The following is a 23,427-nucleotide window of genomic DNA, read 5'->3' as shown; positions in this document are numbered from 1 at the left end:
AGGAGAGATCACAGAGGATAGAGTTATTGTGCTTGGGGAGAACCAAAGAACATCGATGGAACCAGAAACATCAATGGTAAACAACAGTTTCTACCAGTCTGACTCTGAACCATTGCTTTAAACTGTTTGCTCTTAATAGTTTCAACACTAGCCTAATAGTTTAGTTTAACAGTTTCAACTCTATTTTTTTCTTAAGGACCTGACATTAAAATAGTGATTCTAGATTTCTTTGTTTCTTTGCAAAAGAATACAAATAGCTAAAAGATGTTTTAATGTCTTTGTACATTTTCAGTTATTGATTATAAGTCATGTAATTATAAATTAAATGTGCCATCCTAGTGTGTGAAGCAGTATAACTAAAATTACAAGCTTTAGAAACTTAGGATTTGAACAGTGGGTAAAGTTGTATAAAAATACACAGCACTGGGAATTTGTTGCACTCCAGAAACCAATTTTAATAAAATCCCCTATTTTCTGTTTACAAAGCAGACTTTTTCTCCAAGATGTTATTATATATAATTTTTCATCATTTATCTTCAATCCCATAAAGTCTAGCACCTGTTAAAAATATAAATTATCTTTGGAACATTATTATTATTACACAGGAATTCTAAGATAGTATCACAAAGATAATTTTACCTCTTAAAGTAACATTGAAGCCTTAAAAGTAAAGATTAGAAGGAATTATATATTGGCTTATTTTGACACAATGTTGTCAAGAATCTAGACATCACAAATAAAATTACCTTAATAACAACCACCTAGGAGATATCTGATTGTTTTCCAGACTAAACATTTACTTTAAAAAACACCATTGTAGTTGTGCCAATATTTAAAAGATCATTTTAATTATGATTTACGGTCGGATTTCCTCTTGTTTGCCACCTAGTCATTAGAATAAAGTCTTTTTTTAAAAAAAATGTTTGATTCCTTGTTGATAAAGACTTTAAAGAAATGTAATTTTTCTTAATTCAATCTAAAAACAGAAGAAAGCAAATAAACCACACTCATATTTACATAGAGTTTGCAGAAATATGTTCAAGTAACATTTTTTTCAATGATCTTTTGAAGTTATTATGTAACATACAGCTCTATCTCTAGTTATAGATTCCACCATGTTCATATTTTTCCAGTCAAATTGTGTGTGGTTATAGAGGGTGAAAAGCAGTAACAAGAAAGGAAACAGAGACAGAATTATAGGTATCCACAGGAAGATACAGAGATGCTAAATCTGATGGGTATAAAATAACATATTTCACATGTAATCTCAAGTTTTAACATAGTTAATACAAAAGCTCAAAAAATACCTAGCACCTGATACATTTTCTGGTACATTAGTGTCTTGTACAAGCAGTGCTGTGCCACACTAAAAGTTCCATTAAGTAGGGGGACACAAAGACGCACACCTCTCTTTCCAAAAGTGTATGCAAGCTATGCCCAGTGGTACCATCCAGAAGTTGATGCAGCTGTACACCACTCCCTTAGAAAGTTACCCACAAATATTTTTCTTTCACTTATCAAAGAAGGCATACTAGAAGCAGAAATGCCAATTGCACAACTGGCATGTTTGAATTATCCTGAAATATTCCCACACAAACTAACGTAGGATGTACCAGATACAGGTTTCAAGGCTATTATTTTGATGATGAGTAGTCACTGGGGACTTGGAGTTTAGAAATCAAAAATCTCAAATATGTAGAAAGCTTACTGCTGCTCTCCTACATGCAGGACACTCATCAGAAATCAAACAGATCTCTGGAGGTCTTGATGAGCCCAAGAATACCTCTCAGTATAACTGTCCAGGGTGTAACCATTACTAAATAACTAAGGGGTTGCAAATTGGTTTTAATTTCAGTGCTAACCTTATAGATTAAGTTGATAATAGAAAACTACTGTGGGAAACAAGATTAAATAATTTATAAGATTTCTCTATCTGGAAGTGATAATTTATTAGTTTAATGTTTTAAAAGAAGTTAGTCTGTTAAGTCAGTCCCTGAATTCTATAACTTACTGACTTAACCATGTTAGTATGCTCATTTCTTTTTCATAATAGTTCACAGTGGAAATTATTTTCAAAAATTTAACTTTTACATTTACACTTGGAAGAATCAAATAGGAACCTCAAACAATATATGTATAGTGTTCTGTTCAACAGCCCATATACTAAAATTGGAACCACAAACAGAAGATTACCATTGCTCCTGAACAAAGATGACACAGAATTTCATGAAGTGTTCCATATTTTTGAAAAGATTGAGAGTAAACATATATATGTATATATTTTTTGTTTGAGAATATAGATTTATCAGTATGAGAGAGATCATTTTAATAGAATGAGAAGTAATTTCAATTTACTTTACATATATTCATTTGATGTAAAGTTATATCTTAAACACATTTTTGCAAAAGAGATTTAATATTAATTTTCTAATGCAAATATAGTGGGGGATGCACATATAAAATAAACCTTTGGTCTAGTTACCATATATTGATTTCATTTGTTCATATTTATCTAAAATCCAAAATTTTTTTGTTAGTTTGTTTGATTTTTGAATTACTCTATTTCACTTTGAACACAAATAGGCAGGAGGAACTCACAGGTAAAACATTGCAATGTCCCTAATAATTATTGTTTCATTCATAGTTTTCATAATTCATTAACAGTTATCATTTGGTAAGGTGAAAATGTCAGGCAATTTATTTTTAATTATTTAATTTTAGGCAAGTTATAGAAACATTCAAATAGTGATAAGAAATTTTAACAACATCCCAAGGAAATTCTAATTATATCTGGTTTTTGTTTCATCTCTGGAGAAGCATTTTAATTGACTCAAGTTAGCAAGTGCAAGGTCAGTCAAATGCCTTTTGGCCTAATTCAGAGATGCCAAAACAATTGAATAGAATACAAAAGAGGAAGTTATAATTTGTTCATAAAACCTAATTAAACACAAAACAATTCAGAGCCATAAAAATGCAAGACCATCTCAATCAAATAACAGGATTCAAGTTTCAGAATGATTGCAAATAAGTTGGAAAAAATGTTGCTCTAAAAGCCATACAGTACAAGAATTTGAACAACCAAGGAACAATGACTATTCTGGATTCCAAGGAGAGAGAGAAGTAAGAGGTCTGAGCTTAGAGAATGACTATTGAAAAATCAGGACAGGGGAACCAAAGGCAAATAACGCTTATATAATTCAAACTGGCTGGAGTAGAAATTTTTACAGATGGGTAGTTTAAATTCTCCAGTTTGGGGTTTGATCTGCCTATGTAGCTCCCTTCAGGAAGTCTTGGGTGAGACTGGTGTCTCCCATTCATTTTTTAGGATTCAGCTCAAAATATTTTTTATATTTAGCTTTCTTCTACCAACCACCTCAGAATTCTAATACACTTGTGTTCATCATATCCATCTGCTACTTTCTTTTTGCAAGTACTGTGAATTCAGTGTGGGTTCTTTCCCTAGACATAAAGATCAATGAAATGCAGTGGAATTCAAGGACGTGATTTTGAGTCCCTGCTGTCAGGCTGGTTAACAGCTAATGCTGCACTTTCAGAGGTATCCTCAGAATGAGCTTCTGATCTCCTCTGGACGGTCCCTTTCCTAAATGGCCATGTTGATGTTACCTCCCCAGAAAGGCCTTCCCTGAAGACAAATCTAAAGTAGTTTCCCAAGAATACTGCATTTTTAAAATAACACTTAACACTGATATTTTCTTATTTGTTTCCTTTTCTCTTCTCCAACAACAACAAATGGCCCCCAATTTAGAAGCACCATAAAAACAGAGGCCTCACTGGTTTTTTCTCTCCACTATATTTCTTAGCAGCTAGGAACATAGTAGGGGTTCAATAAATACATATTGTAAGAAAGTAAGAGAAATACTATTGTATTATACAAATTAAAAGAAATTTTAAGGACTCCATAAATGGATTGGTAATCTTGAATTTGTGGTAGAGTTATGTTTGTAGCTAGATTTCAGTTTTGTAAGGAACACAAGTCACAGTCTTCATTATCTTGTTAAAGGATTATATGACTCATTGAAATTTCGTGGCCACTGCTATTGAGTGACGGGGGACATTGCTTCTTCCTACTGTCCTCAGCACTTGGCACCGCATCACATGCATAATAAGCATCCAACAATTACTGCAAAGTGATCTGCACAGTTTCCCTTAAAATGGAGAGTTCTTGTCAGAGTCCTGGCAGATGCATGAGCAGTCTGACAACATCCTGACGGTCCGCTGCAGGGACCAGATGGGACCCGCACATCAGCACCCGAGCTGGGGAGCCGGCCCATCCATGAACGAGGCAATTGTTCCACCTCTGTGATTACCAAACAGCATGTGCTCCACGGGCAGTAGAAACAGATTAATCACCATGAAACTAAGCAGGGCGCCTTATTCCAAAAGTTAATTTATTGGGATGTCCACATGGTTTCCAAGTGTTTATATTTTCTTAATTTCAAGTACTAACTGAATATAAAAGGGGTGGCAATTTTCTTTTATCAATAACTTGATTTTAAATAAGAAGTTATTTATTTGAAATCTTTTCCCCTAAAGAATAAACTTACAGGATAAAGCATTAGATGGGAATGTCTTATTTGGCCATAAAGTGAGTTAATGAACTTGAGTCAGCAGGTCATTCAGATTTGTAAAAGTGTTTCTGCTTATACTCAACATAAAGCAAGCAAGTACAGGATTCTCATGTATGAAAACACTCTTGTTGTAAGACTTTCTCAAGGAAGAGAAAACAACAAAGTCCTTTTCATGCTATACAATGATAGGCATTTAAATATTCTACCGAAAATTATTATATTTAAAGTTATAAACTCATTTAGCTTAGTTATTTTCCTAATAAAAATGCCTCAAAATGGCAGAGTTTGATGAATTTCAAGTAATTGAACTAATTTTTATAATTACATACTAGTTTACATGTTCAATAAGAAGAAAAATAGTACAATAATTACATTTTATTGTTTGGTGGAAAAAAAATCATTTGTAAATGTAGAATTACTTATTTAACATCCTGCTAAAAAAATAAATACAAGGTCAGTCTTCTTAAAAGTGTTCAAGTTCTAGTGTAAGCATTTCATCCTTAAGTTAACCTGTGTTCTTTTTAATTAATTCTGATTATTTGTGGTTCAATAACCAACAGAGTAAATGTGAGGACCTAAATTTTAGCAAAGTAAAATGAAATTGTCTCAGGTTTTTCCATTAATATATGGAGTTAGACTTATATATTGTATATATTGTTCTGGTACATTGCTTTTCCATTTTAAAACTAGTAGAAAAGCTAACTTCTCCACCCCCTCCTGAAACATATTTACTACTTTTTACATTAAAAACAAATATAAATTACTTTAAAGAGAAAAAAATTAAGTATTGTCCAGCCTTTCCTTTCAACATTGTAAGTTTAGCTAAGAGATTGTTGTTGGATGGGGCCAGTTAGAGGTCATTTTTGCTTAGCTAACAGCAGTTCTTTGAACATTTTATGTGAACTATTTAATTCTGACATATATCAATTTCAAGAAAAAAAATTAATAAAATAAAAAGGAATAAAGGTAAGTATTATCTCAAAGTGACAATAAACTATTTAAAGATGAATTTTGAAGATTACTTAAAAGCAGATAAATACACATCCTACACTGTCTACCTAGATTGTTATAGCTTAGCTTTGATATACTATAACAACAGAAATACTATGGAAAAGTATGGGAAATGAGATGTAAAACAAATGTTTTGATTGGGGCTATTACTATCCAAAAAACAAGTAATATTAATAAGAAAATTAACATTCTCATTTGATTGCTCCTACAGTCCCAGTGTGAATACTTCAGGAATGATACACAGTGAGTTCACATAACATTTGTAGGTTCAGCAAACATTCTTTCGAGTGCTCACTTTATGGTTTAGATAGTATAGCAAATTGTTTAAAAAGACGTATTAGCTGACAAAAAACTCAAAATAAGATGTAAGCTCAAGATGCACAAATTTTCCAAGTAGGTGGACATGAATCATTTAGATGTTTTCACCCATGTTCAAACCATAAAATAGTTGGAAACTTGAGAAAACTATTTCATGAGACAGGTGTATCATGTGTCCTACAACCCCTAGGCGAGGAGTTGGTTTTAGTAAAGGGCTTGGTGGGACCTTAAGAAGCACTTTCTATTGAACATGTAGTTTATGGGACATCAAGGACTAATGTCTAAAGAGTGAGAGAGAGACTGATAAGCTGTATGAATACAAATAATGGGCTCAATAGTTATATATCAGTATCAGCCTGAACTTCTAGAGTGTGTCCAAGAAAATGAGGTGGCAGCTTCCTCTGGAACAGATGGGAGTCATGCTCACTCAAAAATCGGATGGCATGAGATCACCTTTGGTCCAGTTCAAGAGTATTGAGAAACAACTTCAGAAATTAACAGCTAGAAAAACTGTAGTCTATTGCATGGTAAAGAATGAGAACATACCGTTCAGAAAAGAAATACAGTTGCCTTAAATAAATAAGAAAAAATAAAACTCCAGAAAGTAGAAATTCCCCAAATTCACAAAGGTTCCTATGAAAAAAGTCAACCTTAAAATATCTGACAGGGTCAGAGAGTTGAAAAGTCCCTGGGACAATGACTGTAGAGTGGACACTTTTCTAAACCTTTTCACCGTCCCTTGTCCTGATTTGACTCTAAAAGTCTCATACTTTAACAAGCTTCCAGAAAAGGACCACTAGGTAGAAGAAGCCTCTGAACATTTCCTATGCGGGGCCCTCCCTCACATGGCATGCTGCAGCAGGGATAGGTAGAGGGACAGAAGGTTCAATTTTAGATGAGGTTGGAATTATTATATTTTAGATTGGACCTTTTCATTACTGAGTAACAACTGTCTGTACAACCTAACAGTGACCTCAAAACCCATGCACCTGCTGTGGTTGTCAAACAGGTGCAGGAGAAGAATCGAAAGGGATGGTGGGAGGTAGAATGAAGTTGTTCATTATTCTCCATGAGTTACTATTGATTAGTAGGTGAAATAAGTAATAATTGTAGTCTCCAAGTTAATTTCTCATTGGTCTTCTCATCTGTTTCAATAGCCCACTTGGGAAAAAAAAAGAGAGAGGAACAGAGAAAGAAAACTAAGAAATAAATGTTTGAATAAAACAGATACAAAAGCAGTGCTTAGTTTAATAAATCATTCCCTTTGTGACCTGTTTGCTTACATCCTGGTTTAGAGACTTGTTCCACCCATGCATGGCTTGAACTGGTTCCAAAATGAGTAATATTTTGAGATGGAAGGATCCCAACAATTCATTAACTCAGAAGCCCGGCTAAGTAACATAATCAAACAGAGAAGACTGAACATTTTTTTTTTACTGTCATCTATGACTTCATTAAAAAAAAGAGAGAGACTTTCAACTTGTATATATTACTCCTGATGTTTACATAGAGAGAGCCCTGGATTTTATATAAATTATTGCTAAGACTACTTAAGGCTAGCTGAAGTGGAGAATGTTCACTTGTAGTCACAGTGTGACAGATGGCAAGTAGTTGAAAATCATTTGTTTAGAAATCATAGGCCCTTAAACCATATTGTACAAATGTCAACACTTTCATTATTATGTCTGCCATGAGTGGGTTTCTAATGTGTCACTCATAAATGAATGATAAATAGATATAAATGTCCATCTACAGTTGAACTATTAAAATTATATATATATATATATATATATATATATATATATATTCCCTCTGACCCTACAGATGGGGTAAATATTAAGAGCAAGGGCAGATAAATCTAATTTCGTTAACTTAAACCAGCAATTTTCAACCAGTGTATCACAGGAGGCACACTAGTGTGCTGCAAGAATTGTTAAAACATGCAACACCTGACTATTTAGTCAGGGGGACTGACCTCTTTCCCTTAGATTGACAAATAAACAAAAACAACAACAGCCAACACAACAATAGCTGACTAGTGTGAATGAATCAAAATTATATCTATTTTTGTTTTGTCAGATCATCACAAAAATATAATATATTTTTAGTATTCCACAGAATTTTAGTAATGTGTGCCATGAGATGAAAAAGGTCGAAAATCATTGACTTAGGCCCTGGCTAGTTGGCTCAGCAGTAGAGCGTCAGCCCAGCATGTGAAAGTCTGTCCAGGGTTCGATTCCCAGCCAAGGCACACAGGAGAAGAGCCCATTTGCTTCTCCACCTGCCCCCCTCTCCTTCCTATCTCTCCCTTCCTTTCCCACAGCCAAGGCTCCATTGAAGTAAAAAGTTGGCCTGGACGCTGAGGATGGCTCCAGGTCCTCCGCCTCAGGCACTAGAATGGCTCAGGCCAAAACAAAGCAACACCCTAGATGGGCAGAGCATCGCCCCCTGGTGGGCATGCCGGGTGGATCCCAGTCAAGCACATGCAGGAGTCTGTCTGACTGCCTCTCCACTGCTAACTTCAGAAAAATACAAAAAAACAAAAAAGAAAAATGAAAATCGTTGACTTAAACTATGAGAAATAGCCACATGGAGGAGAGAAATGACTCTCTTCTACTTCATTTCTCAGACATGGTTTTCCCCATCCTAACTGAACAGGAAAACAATAAACCTCGATCAAAAGCTAAGGGCAAGCCATTTTTAATTGACTAGTTAACTAAAACAATTGCTTTTGAACTAGTTTAAATCCCGTGCACAACATGTAAATTTTTTTCCCATCCCTGACTTTCGATGATATGTGATCTATCTGTCCCATTATTTTGGATATTTAAAGAATTTCTCTCTTGTCTTTTAACTCATTAAACTGTGTTATGCCTTGTCTCCCTAACGAGGGCATGAGCAATGACAGACCTGAGTATTATATTCTAGTATAATATTCTTAGAGTTAACAGTAGACACTCAAATGACTTTTTAATAAAAAACAAAACAACAAAAAAACACTGACTAAAGTAGAATAAAAGAAAATAAATGATTGAAAATTCAGTCACAAACAAAATCTCAAGTTTTAATACAAATTCATAAAATCGGTTCCAACCTCAGAAACTGACAAATTCAAATCAATCAAAGCAACATTATTTTAGGGATAATTCTGTTAAGCTGTATAGTCAATAATGCTTAAGTCATATTTACTTATGTAAGTTTTTAAAATATGTTCTTTGTGCATTTAATAATTAGTGTATAATGCTAAACATTAGTAGTAGAATGATGATAAAGACTTTAATTCTTTGAGTCAACTTGTAATCTATTCTCTCCTGAAAATGTCAGTCCCAACAAGTTATATGAAGGAAGAAAACATACAGAATAGCAGCAAATTTGAAGAGGTCTGCAGCAGACTAGATATCATAAAGCTCAGATTACATAAAAATAACAGAGGATTTTTACTGAGGCAAATAAACTCTTATGTAAGCAAGAGAAGTATTTGTAAAGGCTAGAAGATTTTTCGATTTTTACCATGTATGGTCGAGAAAAATAATTTCAAAGATTTTTACTTGCACTGAATACTTTCCAAGGCTATTTCCTGAAAGAAAAAAAATGTTTACAGATAATCTCCTTATAGAACTAGCTAATCTTGATAATCCTCTATGAATAGACAATACACACTCTTCTTTTTTATTGGCTGAGAAATCTTTTATGTTTGTCTTGGGTATTTAATAGGAAAAAAATCAGTTCCCTAAGTAAATTATATTTCTCAGAAAGCTTGTTTTCTAGTCTCTCTCACTAACTATAGTGATCAATGTCATTGATTCTTGAACATTTCTGAGTAAAGTAACTGACTGATATAAGCAAATTGTAGTTTCCCAACCACTCTTTTGAATTTAAGGATCTGAACTTATGTGTTTCTGGCCAATGAGATATGAGGAAGGGTTCTGCAAAAGGTTTTGTTGCTCCTAAGGAAAAGACATAATAAATGATGGTTTTTCACCCCTTTACATTTTCTCTTCTGCATGTGATCCATGACACTGTTCCAGATATCTTGCTACCAACTTAAGGACAATGCCAACACCAAGAATAACAGACAGAAGAGACAGAAAAAACTGGGTCCTTGATAACATCAGTAAGCAGATGGTATTACCATCTCCATAAAGTTTGAGTGAGAGGACATTAAACAGTGGATAAAACCAGGATAGAAATGTGTTGCAAAGAACCTTAGAAGTCAATAGAAATCTGGAGTTCATTCAAGTCCTCAGAAATCAAGAACTGGCAGAAGTGTATAAATCTGTAAGCAATATATGGATTTAATTTTTTAAGAGATAACATTGATGGTCACAGTGGATATATCAGATAAGAAGAAAACAGAGATTCTCTTTTATAAAATAAACCCAACTAAATAATGGTATTATCACTTACACTAGAGGAAAATATTGAAATGTATGCCATCTTATCGGCTTGATCACTCAAGTGAAGCTTTTGTTGGAACTGCATCACTGCTTAGCTTCCCTTTGTCTAACTCTACTTCCTTAGCGACCCTCTCCCACATGTTCATTCTAAAAACTCTACCTTACAAATATTCTCTAAGCTAATCTTCATCTCATAGTGAGCTTCTGGGGGAACTCAACCTATAACAGAAAAGTTGAGGGTGGTAAATACAGTTTCAGATTCATGACTTACCCTTGGAATAAGATCTCTTCTGGCTGGTTCTAATGGCTCAAATTTGGTCTAATGTTAGGGAAAAGGTATGTGAAATCAATGTCATTATTTGCCCCAAACCTTTCCTAGAGAGAACTACATACGTACAGGGTATTCAGTACGTATCTGATAGAGGCCTTACAGAACAAATTTAGAAAAGCCTCTTAAATTGTGAGTTATCATGTCTCTCATGATGTGTGCTTATATTTGTTTCTAAGTCTGTTAAACCCCTATAGAAAGTTTTTTCACTCAAAACAAAGATCAGAATCTTATCTTTCTTATCTAAATGTCAGAGAGTTAAAAAAAAATGTCTACTTAATTTCTACTCTCCAAATTGTGAAAATACCCTAAAGGTTTGGTTTTGACTTCCTTCTTATACAGTAGTTTACTCATCAAAATTTATTGAGCATATACCAGCACATTGATTTTTAAAAGACTCAAAATCTATTCTGAGCAGAGTAAAGATAATAAGATGGTATTAAATATTTATCACTAAATTAGTTTTGTACATAATTTTTCTATAATTTCTGGTCCTTTCTCACTAAAGGCTTGTGGTCAGTATGAAATGACAGTGGCTAATTTTTTATAGGCACTGTCTTGTTTGTATAAAAACTTTAAGTAAATATATACCCTGAATTTTGATAGTTCAACTGAATATATTCTACAGAATTTTTTTATTTCCCAGAGGAAACAATCATCCTGAATAACCAACTGACAACTAGAAGAAGCCACATTAAGTCAGGTAGAAAGGGTGGAGACATAAGAAGGGCTGGTTCTACTCCACAACTGGGTGGCATCTGAGGCTCTGGAGAAATATCTCAACTGTAGGGAGTTCCCCCTGAGAAGCACGAAGTTTATATCCCAAACCAGGATCCCCATCCCAGAACATCAGAGCTGGGAAGAGGAGACCACATAACATCTGCCTGTGAAAAGTAGTGGGTTTTCTGTAGAGCAGAGTCCATTAGAAACATAGGCACCCTTGTAAAGGGCCAACACACAAAATTCGTTCACAGCCACTCACAGTTCTGGCAGAGGGAGAGAAGAGCTGCCCAGTTGTGTAAAGGGATTCTTGGGTTTGTGGTTCTAGGGAAACAGCTGAAGGGACAGCCACCAGGATCCCTGTGCTGAATTATTTTCTCATACCTCGGCACCATGTTCCTTGGGTAGAGCCTAGAGGAATCAGCATAGGGGAAAGCAACAGACCTATCCCCTGGACTCCCACTCTGGAGCTTATATGATGCTGAGGAGCACAGACAGGGGCTCTTTCATTAACTGAGCCTAACAGGCAGCCAGAAGGCAAAGGTAGGCAGAGGCAAAAATTGAGGTGCCTTGGGACTTTTGCTGACCTGCCCATGGGCCCAGTGTTGGGAAAATTCATCTTTTATGTGCAGCATCATCTTTCCTGCATGCACCCTGGCCCAGAAGAGACAGCCATAAACTGTGGAATGCTTATAGCTCCAAACAGGTTGTCAAGGACCAGTCACAGGTAGTGCCTTACATTGGCTGACACCAGAGTCCCTCCCAAGAGACTCAGAGTCAACACACCCTGTAGACAGCTTCAGACAACATCAGAGCAGGATCCAATAAGCTTTACAAGCAGCTCATCCAATGGGAGATCTTGGCAGGCACCAAACCCTGCAGAGGCAAATACCACTTTGTGTGGTCAGCACATGCACAGAAGCTCACACACTGTAGTTGGTTTTAAGCCTCACAGTCAGCCAGCCTGATGGTAAAACTCATGAACAAATAGGCCAATAGCAATCAAGCCTTAATTACAACAGGAGGGCCCACAAAACCAAAACCCACACAAGGGACAATCCTGGATCACCTAGATCAGGTGATCAAGAAGTTTGTACCATTGGACCCCACAGGATACATGCTATTTATGGCCATTTCACAAAGACTGAGAGTCATAGCAGATCTATCCAACATATAGAAATAAAAACAAAGAGGCAGCCAAAATGGGAAGACAAAGAAACAGATTCTATATGACAAAATAGGAGAACTCTCCAGAGAAAGAGCTAACTGAAGTGAAGGCAAGCAAATGATCAGATATAGAGTTCAAAGTAATGGTTATAAGAATGCTCAGCAGCATGAAAAAGATCACAGAAACCATAAAAAAGGGACAGTCAGAAATAAAGAATACAATAACTGAAATAAAGAATACACTGGAATAAATAAACAGTAGCTTATATAAAGCAGAGGGTGAAATCAGCCAATTGAAAGACAAGGTAGAGCCCTGGCTGGTTGGCTCAGCGGTAGAGCGTCGGCCTAGTGTGCAGAGGACCCGGGTTCGATTCCTGGCCAGGGCACATAGGAGAAGCGCCCATTTGCTTCTCCACCCCTCCACCGCACTTTCCTCTCTGTCTCTCTCTTCCCCTCCCGCAGCCAAGGCTCCATTGGAGCAAAGATGGCCCAGGCACTGGGGATGGCTCTGTGGCCTCTGCCTCAGGCGCTAGAGTGGCTCTGGTCGCAACATGGCGACACCCAGGATGGGCAGAGCATCGCCCCCTGATGGGCAGAGCGTGGCCCCTGGTGGGCTTGCCGGGTGGATCCCGGTCGGGCACATGCGGGAGTCTGTCTGACTGTCTCTCCCTGTTTCCAGCTTCAGAAAAATACGGAAAAAAAAAAAAAAAAAAAAAAAAAGAAAGACAAGGTAGAATAAAAACACCTAATCAGACCAACAAAAAGAAAAAAATTAAAGAAGATAGTTTAGGACAACATGAAGCACAACATCCACACACAGAGGTAAAGAAGAAAAAGGAGAAAGCAATGGATCAAGAACATATTTTTAAAAAATGACTGAAAACTTTCCTAAACTGGTGAAGGAAAAAAACAAACAAGTTCAGGAAGTGCAGAGAATCCCAAACAAGATGGACCCAAAGAGGCCCACAGAAAGACACATCAAAATTAGAATTAAGGACAAAATTAAGGACAAAGAGAGAATCTTAAAAGCAGCAAGAAAAAAAAAGTTACCTACAAGGGAGCTCCCATAAGGCTGTCAGCTGATTTCTCAACAGAAACATTTCATGTCAGAATGAATTGGCATGAAATATCCAAAGTAATGAAAAGCAAGAACCTACAACCAAGACTACTTTACCCAGCAAGGCTATCATTTAAAACTAGAGGAGAAATAAAGAGCTTTCCAGATAAGAAAAAGGAATTTGTTACTACAAATCTAGTATTATAAGAAATCTAATACTGGGAGAAAAGAGAGAAGAAGGAGGAGGAAAAGGACAAGAAGAAGAAAGAGAAGAAGCACAAACCCTGAAGAAACATAGTTAAAAAAATAAAATGGCAATAAATACATGCCTATCAATAATCACTTTAAAAGTAAATGACTTGAATGCTCTAATCGAAAGACATAGGGTAGCAAAAGGGATCAGAAAACAAGACCCATATATGTGCTGTTTACAAGAGACTCACCTCAGAACAAAAGATACCCACAGGCTAAAAGTAAACAAATGGAAAAATATATTTCATGCAATGGAAAGGGGAAATAAAAGCTGAGGTAGCAATATTTATATTGACAAAATAGACCTTAAAACAAAGTTTATAGTAAAATACAAAGAAGGAGACTACATAATGATAAATGTAGTGATCCAAAAAGAGAATATAACACTTGTCAATATTTATGCACCAAACATAAGAGCACCTATCTATGTAAAGAAAACCTTGATGAACATAAAGGAAGAAACTGATAGTAATACTATCATATAGGAGATTTTAACACTTATTGACATTAATGGATAGATCCTCCAGGCAGAAAATTAACAGGGAAACAGTGACCTTAAATGACATACTAGATCAAATAAATTTAATTAATATCTTCAGAACATTTCATCCCAAAGCAGAAGAATATACATTCTTTTGCACATGGAAACATTTCCTTGGACAGATAGAATGTCAGGAAACAAAACAAGTCTCAGTAAATTTTAAAATACTGAAATCATATCAACATCTTCTCCAACCATAATGGTCTAAAAATAGAAATCTACCATAAGAAAAAATATGAAAAGCACACAAAGACTTGGAAGCTAAATAACATGTTACTAAACAGTAAATAGGTTAACAATGAGATCAAGGAAGAAATCAAATGATACTTTAAAACAAATGAAAACAAGAACAAAACGAACCAAAATCTACGAGACATAGCAAAAGCAGTCTTGGGCTCTGGCCGGTTGCTCAGTGGTAGAGCGTTGGCCTGGCGTGCAGAGGTCCCGGGCTCGATTCCCGGCCAGGGCACACAGGAGAAGCGCCCATCTGCTTCTGCACCCCTCCCCCTCTCCTTCCGCTCTGTCTCTCTCTTCCCCTCCCACAGCCGAGGCTCCATTGGAGCAAAGATGGCCTGGGCACTGGGGATGGCTCCTTGGCCTTGGCCCCAGGCGCTAGAGTGGCTCTGGTCGCGACAGAGCGACGCCCCGGAGGGGCAGAGCATCACCCTTGGTAGGCAGAGCGTCGCCCCCTGGTGGGCGTGCCGGGTGGATCCCGGTCGGGCACATGCGGGAGTCTGTCTGACTGTCTCTCCCCGTTTCCAGCTTCGGAAAAATACAAAAACAATAAATAAATAAATAAATAAAAATAAAAAAAGGAGTCTTAAAAGGGAAATTCATACCATGACAAGCCTATTACATGAAGCAAACAAAAATATCAAATAAACAATCTAACTTGACACTTAAAAGAGCCTGAATAAGAATAACAAATCCCAAAGTGAGTAGAAGGAATTAAAGAATAAGGATCAGAGTAGAAATAAGCAAAATAAAATATTTTTAAAAATAAAAAATATTAATGAAACCAAGAGCTGGTTCCTTAAAAAGATAAACAAGATTGACAAACCTATAACCAGAGTCCTCAGAGAGAGAGAGAGAGAGGATCAAAATAAATCAAAATCAAGAATGAAAGAGAAGTAACTGACACCAAAGAAAGGTGTCAGTTGTAATACAAAGGATTGTAAGAAAATATTATGAAAAACTATATGCCAACAAATTAGACAATCTGGATGAAAATGATGAATTTCTAGAAATATACAATCTTCCAAAACTAGTAAATTTTAAGCAGTAATCAAACAACTCCTAAGAAACAAAAGTCCTGAACCAGATGGTTTCACAGTAGAATGTTACCAAACATTCAAAGAAGAATAAATACCTATCGTTCTCAAAGTATTCCAAAAAATTCAAGAGAAGGCTCATTTATGAGCTCAGCATTATCATAATTCCAAAGCCAAAAAGAGACAATACAAAGAAAGAAATTATAAGCCTAAAATCCTCAAGAACATATGAGCAAATTGCATCCAGGAATACATTCAAAAGATTATATGCTATTATCAAGTGGAATTTATTCTGGGAATGCAGGCTGGCACAGTATCTGAAAATCAGTAAATGTGATACATCAATAAACAAAATGAAAAAACAAACAAAAAACCATGATCATATCAATAGATGCAAATATGAATTTGATCAGACTAGCACTCATTTATGATATAAACTCTCAGCAAAGTCGGTAAAAAAGGAAATATACCTAAATGTAATAAAGGCCATATATAACAACCCCATAGCCAACATCATAATCAATAGGCAAAAAAAACAACAACAACAACAAAAAAACACAAGTGTTTCCCTTAAGATTGAGAACAAGACAGGGATGCCCCCCTTTCACCACTCTTATTTAACATAGCATTGGAAGTCCTAGCCACAGCAATCAGATATGAAGAAGAAATAAAAAGCATCTAAATTTGAAAGAAAGAAGTAAAAAACTGTCATATTTGCAGGTGACATGTTACTATATATATATATAGATCCCTAAAAGATCTACTAAAAAACTACTAGAACTGATCAATGAATTCAGTCAGATAGCCATATACAAAATAAATATCCAGTAATCAGTTGCATTTTTATACACCAAGAATGATTTTCCAGAAAGAGAAATCAATAAAACAATCCTATTCACACTTTAAAAAGAATAAAATACCTAGAAATAAATTTAACCAAGGATGTAAAAAACCTTTACTCAGAAAATTATAACACTGAAGAAAGAAACTGAAGAAGATAAAATAAGTGGAAGTATATACTTTGTTTATGGATATGAAACATCAACATCATTAAAATGTCCATTCTACCAAAAGCAATCTATAGATTCAACAAAGTTCTTTTGAAGATACCAATGGCATATTTTATAGAACTAGAATAAATATTTAAAAGTTTTTATGGAACCACAAAAGATCCTGAATACCCACAGCAATCTTGAAAAAGAAGAACACAATTGGAAAAATTGCTATCTAATATTAAATTATACTATGAGGCTATCATAAGCAAAACAACATGATACTGGTATAAAAACAGGCATATAGATCTATGGAACAAAATAGCCCAGAAATAAACCCACACCTCTATGGTCAATTAATATTCAACAAAGGTAGCAAGAAAATACCATGGGGTAAAAATAGTCTATTCAATAAATGGTGTTGGGATAATTGGACAGATTCATGCAAAAGAATGAAAGTAGACCACCTTATATCATGCATAAGAATAAACTCAAGCCCTGACTGGTTGGCTTAGCAGTACAACGTCAGTCTGGCGTGTGGAAGTCCCAGGTTTGATTCTCAGCCAGGGCACACAGGAGAAGCATCCATCTGCTTTTCCACCCTTCCCCTTCTCCTTTCTCTCTGTCTCTCTCTTCCCCTCCTGCAGCCAAGGCTCTATTGGAGCAAAGTTGGCCTGGGCACTGAGGATGGCTCCATGGCCTCTGCCTCAGGCACTAGAATGACCCCAGTTGCAGTGGAGTAACAGCCCAGATGGGCAGAGCATAGCTCCCTGATAGGCATGCTGGGTGGTTCCCAATCAGGCACATGTGGGAGTCTGTCTCTCTGCCTCTCTGCTTCTCACTTCAGAAAAAAAAAAAGAAAAAGAATAAGCTCAAAATTAAAGATTTAAATATTAGACTCAAAACCATAAAAATCCTAGATGAAAATATAGACAGTAAAACCTCAGGCATTTCTAATAGCAATATTTTTTCTAATGTATCTTCTTGGGAAAGGGAAACAAAAGAAAAAATAAACAAATGGGACTACATCAAACTAAAAAATTTTTACAGAGCAAAGAAAACTATCAAAAAAATAAAAAGACAACCCATTGAATGAGAGAATGTATTTTTCAATGATACATCTGATAAGGGTTAATATCCAAAACTTATGAAGAACTTATACAACTCAACACCAAAATATAAGCATTCCATTTAAAAAAAAATGGACCAACGACCCTAATAGACACTTCCACAAAGAGGACATATTGATGGCAAGTAGATACATGAGAAGATTCTCAAAGTCACTAATCATCAAAGAGATGCAAATTAAAACCACAATGAGGCATTACCTCACACCTGTCAGAATGGCTGTCATCAATAAATACACAAGTGTGGAGAAAAAGGAACCCTCATGCACTGTTGGTGGGAATGCAGATTGGTACAGCTATTGTAGAAAAGATTTTGAGTTTCCTCAAAAAATTAAAAATGGAACTGCCTTACGACCCAACAATTCAACTTTTGGGAATATATCTAAAGAAACCTGAGATACTAATTTGAAAGAATATATGCATCCCTATGTTTATTGCAGTATTATTTACAATAGCCAGTCCAAGTGCCCATGAGTAGATGACTGGATAAAAACACTGTGGCACATTTTCACAATAGAATACTACTTGGCCATAAAAAGTAAGGAAATCTTACCTTTGTAACACCGTGAATGGATCTGGAGAGCATTATTCTAAGTGAAATAAACCAGTTAGAGAAGACAAATGTCATATGATTTCACTCACATGTGGAATCCAATGTACAAAATAAACTAAGAAATAGAAACAGACTGACATCAGTCAGAGAAGAGTGGGGTGTGGGGATGGGTGAAAATGGTGAAGGGAGTAACCAAAAGGATAAAGAATGCCTACAGACACCCACAACAGCATGATGATTACCAGAGGAGAAAGGATTGAGGGGGTGGTAGATGAGGAGACAGGGGGAAAAATGTTGACAGAAGGAGACTTGAGTTTGAGTGGTGAACACACAATGCAATATATACACGGCGTATTATAGAACTGTACACCTGAAATCTATGTAAGTTTATTAACTAATCTCACCCTAGTAAATTCAATAAAAATATAAAAAATAAAAATTTACCAAAGAAAAAAGTTTCCAACCAGTCACTCATAACTCAATTATGTGCTGTATATTGCTTTCAGTCCAAGGAGCACAAAGGACATCTTTCAGCCTTCCAGAGATCCCAGTATGTGTGGTTTCATCTACAGAGGATTTTGGATTTTAGCCGAGAGGCACTGAGCCAATGCAAACCATGTAGGTCTAAACACTGCTAAAGTACTACATCTTGACACTTACTTGCTACCTTTTAACACTGGAGTGATTTATATAAATGTTAAAGGTGGATACTGACATAAACATAAATTCATACCTTTACATGCAAAACCTTTTTATGAATCATACATGTTATAAAAATGTAAAAAAATATGTTAGGCCGAAAAATTCCTAGTACAGACCTTAATTTTATTATGTAGTCAAATAACCATTTATTTCAATAACATCAAAAGGAAAATCAATATTTCATAAATATTTATTTCATTAAATATTAGCACATTTCAAGCATGGAATATGGCCAAAGACAGATTTGCTTAAAATAGTCACAGAAGGAAATTGTGCTATTAGATTTTATTTTAAGCAATGATCTAACACACTCAGTTCAGATAAATGGACTTTTTCTTCCAATCCCTAAAGGCACAGAGCAGCACAAGAATAAATTCCCTTAAAAGTATGAACTGCTTTTTGCTCTAATACTAAAACTGAGACATATTTGGGAAAATGCTGTCAGCTATGTAGAACCTCTCAAAGCAATACAGCAAAGTTGACTAAGATTTGGAAAGAGGGCTCTTTTAAAAAGATTCAGCCCCTGATAAAATATTTGCTGATGACTGAAATAGAGTTGAGACCATCAATAGGCTCTCCTAAGAGTACGGATCCTTAAAAAAAATTTTCCTAAAGAAAAAAACACCCTTAAAAATAAATGGAATGAAGAATAACAGCAAGATTTTCAAATTCTAGCACATAAGCAGATGTTTATTGCATTTTACTATGAAGAATATCCAGGCTACAAAATGATATTTTTTTTTTAAATAAGATATCTTTATGTGTTTGAAAGTATGTTCGGGCCCTGGCCGGTTGGCTCAGTGGTAGAGCATCGGCCTGGCGCGCAGGAGTCCCGGGTTCGATTCTGGGCCAGGGCACACAGGAGAAGCACCTATCTGCTTCTTCACCCCTTCCCCTCTCCTTCCTCTCTGTCTCTCTCTTCCCCTCCCGCAACCAAGGCTCCATTGGAGCAAAGTTGGCCTGGGCGCTGAGGATGGCTCTGTGGCCTCTGCCTCAGTCGCTAGAATGGCTCTGGCTGCAACAGAGCAACGCCCCAGATGGGCAGAGCATCACCCCCTGGTGGGCATGCTGGGTGGATCCCGGTCGGGCACATGCGGGAGTCTGTCTGACTGCCTCCCCGTTTCCAACTTCAGAAAAATACAAAAAAAAAAAAAAAAAAAAAAAAGAAGAAAGTATGTTCGGATTAAAACAAGTCAAGAACAACTCCTGGCAGTATTTTAGTCTTCAGACTTTCTTCTAGAAATACAGATTATGTGAAATGCATGCATATACATTTTCAATCGAAGACTATTTCTTTGTCAAATCTGAGCTTTCACCCTGGCCAGACAGCTCAGTTATTTAGACTTTAGAGCATCATCCTGAAGCACAGATGTTGCCATTTTTATCCCCAGAAGGGCACATACAGTAACAGATCCTGTCTCTCTCTCTCTCTCCTGTCCTCTCTCACTAAAATCAATAAATAAATGTCAAAAAAATTTTTTTAAACCTGAACTTTCATAAGACATAACTCCTTTTTGTCTGATGGGCCTCAGTCAAAAATGTGTTGAAAAGTTAAAGTTAAAATGATTAAAAAGCAAAAGCCATAATTTCAGCTGCAGACATTAATTAAGCAATATTAATACATCTAGAGATAAATATTTTCTCTGTGTAGACTAAAGCCCTGAATGCTAACAATCAATAACTGAGCAACTAATATTTAGTTATTAAAAGCACCTCAAATTTATGGAGTTAAGGCAATCATTGTGGTTGAACTCTAATGAAGCTTTACAGTCCTGAGATACCTAAAAAACACTTGCTTCGAAGGAGAGGAAACCTATTAACCTGAAACCCTGCAATGTCTCCTAGTATTTCTTTCGGAATACTTCTAAAAAAGAACAGGAAAAAAACAAAGTTTCCTTATAGACACAGAAAAGGTCATGCACTACGTCTTCACATCAGTCATTCTATCCTCCTAGTCTAGGTATCTACCTTTGCTTGCACAGACACTGATATTTGCTAAACTATTAGCTAATAATAAGTACAAGGTCTAAGGTATGGCACCCTTTCCTTTTAGTATCACTGTGCTAGTTGAAAATGTAGGATACAGCAGCAATTGCCTTTCATGTTTTCAACAACTAGTATATATTTCCTTTTAGTGGTAAGATTTTTCTCAATGAGCCCATGGGGCACTATTAATTGTCACTATCCATGTGTGACTAGGTCACAGGAGAAGCCTGTTGAGATATAAAATTGAACTGTGGATAAAAAGTGTGGTGTTTAATTGCTACTGTAGTCACACTATCAATATAACATGTTTATTTGTTAACTGAAAGGTAATAAAAAATACTTTTACAAAAATTGCTATAAATATGTGTTAGCACATTTGCCAGCTTTTCAATTCAAAGCTCGCATTCATATTGCATAATGTAGCATTATCTATTTATTACTTTTTCATTTCTTTCATTCATACTTTCAAAATATAGTATTATACTCATTCATCCCTAACAAGGAACATGCATATGTACTTAAATCCGTAAATTTTGAAACATATTAAAGGCAATATGTTCTTTTTGACATGTAAATGACCTACTGCATTTGATGCTGAATCACTTAAAACAAAACAGAGAGGAGAAGGGAACAGATGAAAATAAATGCATTCAGTCAACTATATTAAAATAAACTGACCTTCTTAAAATTTTTGTTTAAGTCAACCAGACTGAGCAGGAAGATGTGGTCCTTGGCTCCCAGAAGCAGCCTGCCCCTCTCCTCATCTAGCAGAACTGTTTGGAAATCCAGTCCTTCTGATGAACCCAAAAAGGGAATACAGCTATTTGAAAGCAGCAAGTCTATCAGCAAGTTAAAGGAGAAAAGAATGAAAGAAAAAGTTATTAATAAAAACATAAGATTATAAATAAAATTATAAATAAATACAATATTTGTTTATCTTAATACATACATTGCCTACTTTATAAATGCATAAATATAGCACAAAAACTCAAAATTTAGTTATATTCAAACAAAGTACAGTTTTTAGCATATACTTATTTAGAAATATATGTAATTAGACTGATTGGTGTTGGCAGGGTAAATAGAGCATTGACCTGGGACACTAAGTCAAGGCATGAGTGAGAAGTAATCAATGAACAACTAGGAGTTGATGCTTCTCATGTCTCTCCCTTCCCCTCTCTCTCTCTCTCTCTCTTTCTCTCCCACATATACAAAGAGAGAGAGAGAGAGAGGAAAATAGATGTAATTATTGTATTTTTATTTATTGATACACTTAACATAGAAAAACTGGATATTAAGATGAATTTAAAAATGTTGACACAAAATAAATTAAAAGCTAGACATTTTACAACCCTGTGTTCACCTTCTTAAGTTGTAAATAAACTATTTAAATCATAAAAAATGTCACAGTAATATTTTCAAACTGATTAAGCAATATATGCAAAGTAAGTCTGAAACCAAGTGTGGTAAATCTCATAACTTTCCTTCCCCTACTTTTGATAGGATAGTGTTTAGATTTATGCCCATGTTTAAAGGATCACACTGCGCCTATTTCATATACTCAGAAAGACATAAACAAAGAAGGCAAATCCAAAAAAAAAAATGGATTCTGAAAACGATATGAGCCTGAATCAGTAATGGAAGCAGAATTGTAATGTGGGGAAGGACTCTAAAAACCAACTCAAGCAAATTCATAATTTTGTAAATAAAGGTATTTAATTTCAGCAAATTTAACCACATGTCCTAAAGTCACAAAATTATGTGATGGAAAAGCTGATAATATAACCCCAATATCAGTTTCTATTTCTCTTTGATATAGGTCTGAATTCTTTATTTTACTTATAATTGTGATATGGACAAACTCTTATTTAAATTTAGGTCTTGGTTTACAAACTCAAAGCTTTTCAGATTTTTTCCCCAGTACTTATACACCCTCATTCATCACTTATTAAAGTCCATTATAAGTTGTTAACAGGGTTTCATAACAAAATTATTATTTTCAAGTAATTCATTACTAATTGATGAGAAAGATAACATCTCAGAAACAGGCATCTAAACATAATTCTAAAATGTATCAGGGCAATTTCAACCTTTGTAAAATATTTGAGTCCCTTATATTTTAAGACTATACATTCCATCCATCAGCTGTGGGCCTCACAGTATTATTTCATATTTTTGAGAATTCCCTTCACTCTTTTTTCTAATTTACAGTGATTAAATGTTATTACCCTTAGTCATTAAGATAGATTTTTGTCTTAGTTCTGACAAATCATAAGGCTGTATGCTGAAGAAGATATATTATTTGAATTCTCAAGTGTGTGTAGCTTCATCAAACATAAATATCTTATTAATATTTATGAATCATGCTTCATGTACATTGGATAAAATCTGAACTCTATACTAATTATTTTTCTAT

At 35.4% G+C, this 23,427-nt stretch overlaps 1 protein-coding gene and 1 non-coding gene across 4 annotated transcripts in view; one reads left to right on the top strand and one right to left on the bottom strand.

Annotated features, from left to right (window-relative positions):
* SEMA3D (semaphorin 3D) overlaps positions 1-23,427 on the bottom strand; it is a 238,833-nt gene that overhangs the window by 102,176 nt on the left and 113,230 nt on the right. For all 3 annotated transcript variants that reach the window (XM_066239284.1, XM_066239283.1, XM_066239285.1), the window contains one exon: positions 21,690-21,850. In XM_066239284.1, the coding sequence (XP_066095381.1) occupies positions 21,690-21,850 (161 nt within the window). The remainder of the gene's footprint in view (positions 1-21,689; positions 21,851-23,427) is intronic.
* On the top strand, positions 2,140-2,246 carry LOC136311348 (U6 spliceosomal RNA). Its single transcript, XR_010726747.1, has one exon. It is a non-coding gene; the product is annotated as a U6 spliceosomal RNA (small nuclear RNA).

This window comes from Saccopteryx bilineata, chromosome 7 (assembly GCF_036850765.1).
Source record: "Saccopteryx bilineata isolate mSacBil1 chromosome 7, mSacBil1_pri_phased_curated, whole genome shotgun sequence".
Lineage (NCBI taxonomy): Eukaryota > Metazoa > Chordata > Mammalia > Chiroptera > Emballonuridae > Saccopteryx > Saccopteryx bilineata.
The sequence above is the reverse complement of the archived record's forward strand: the minus strand, read 5'-3'. Positions and strand labels throughout refer to the sequence as shown.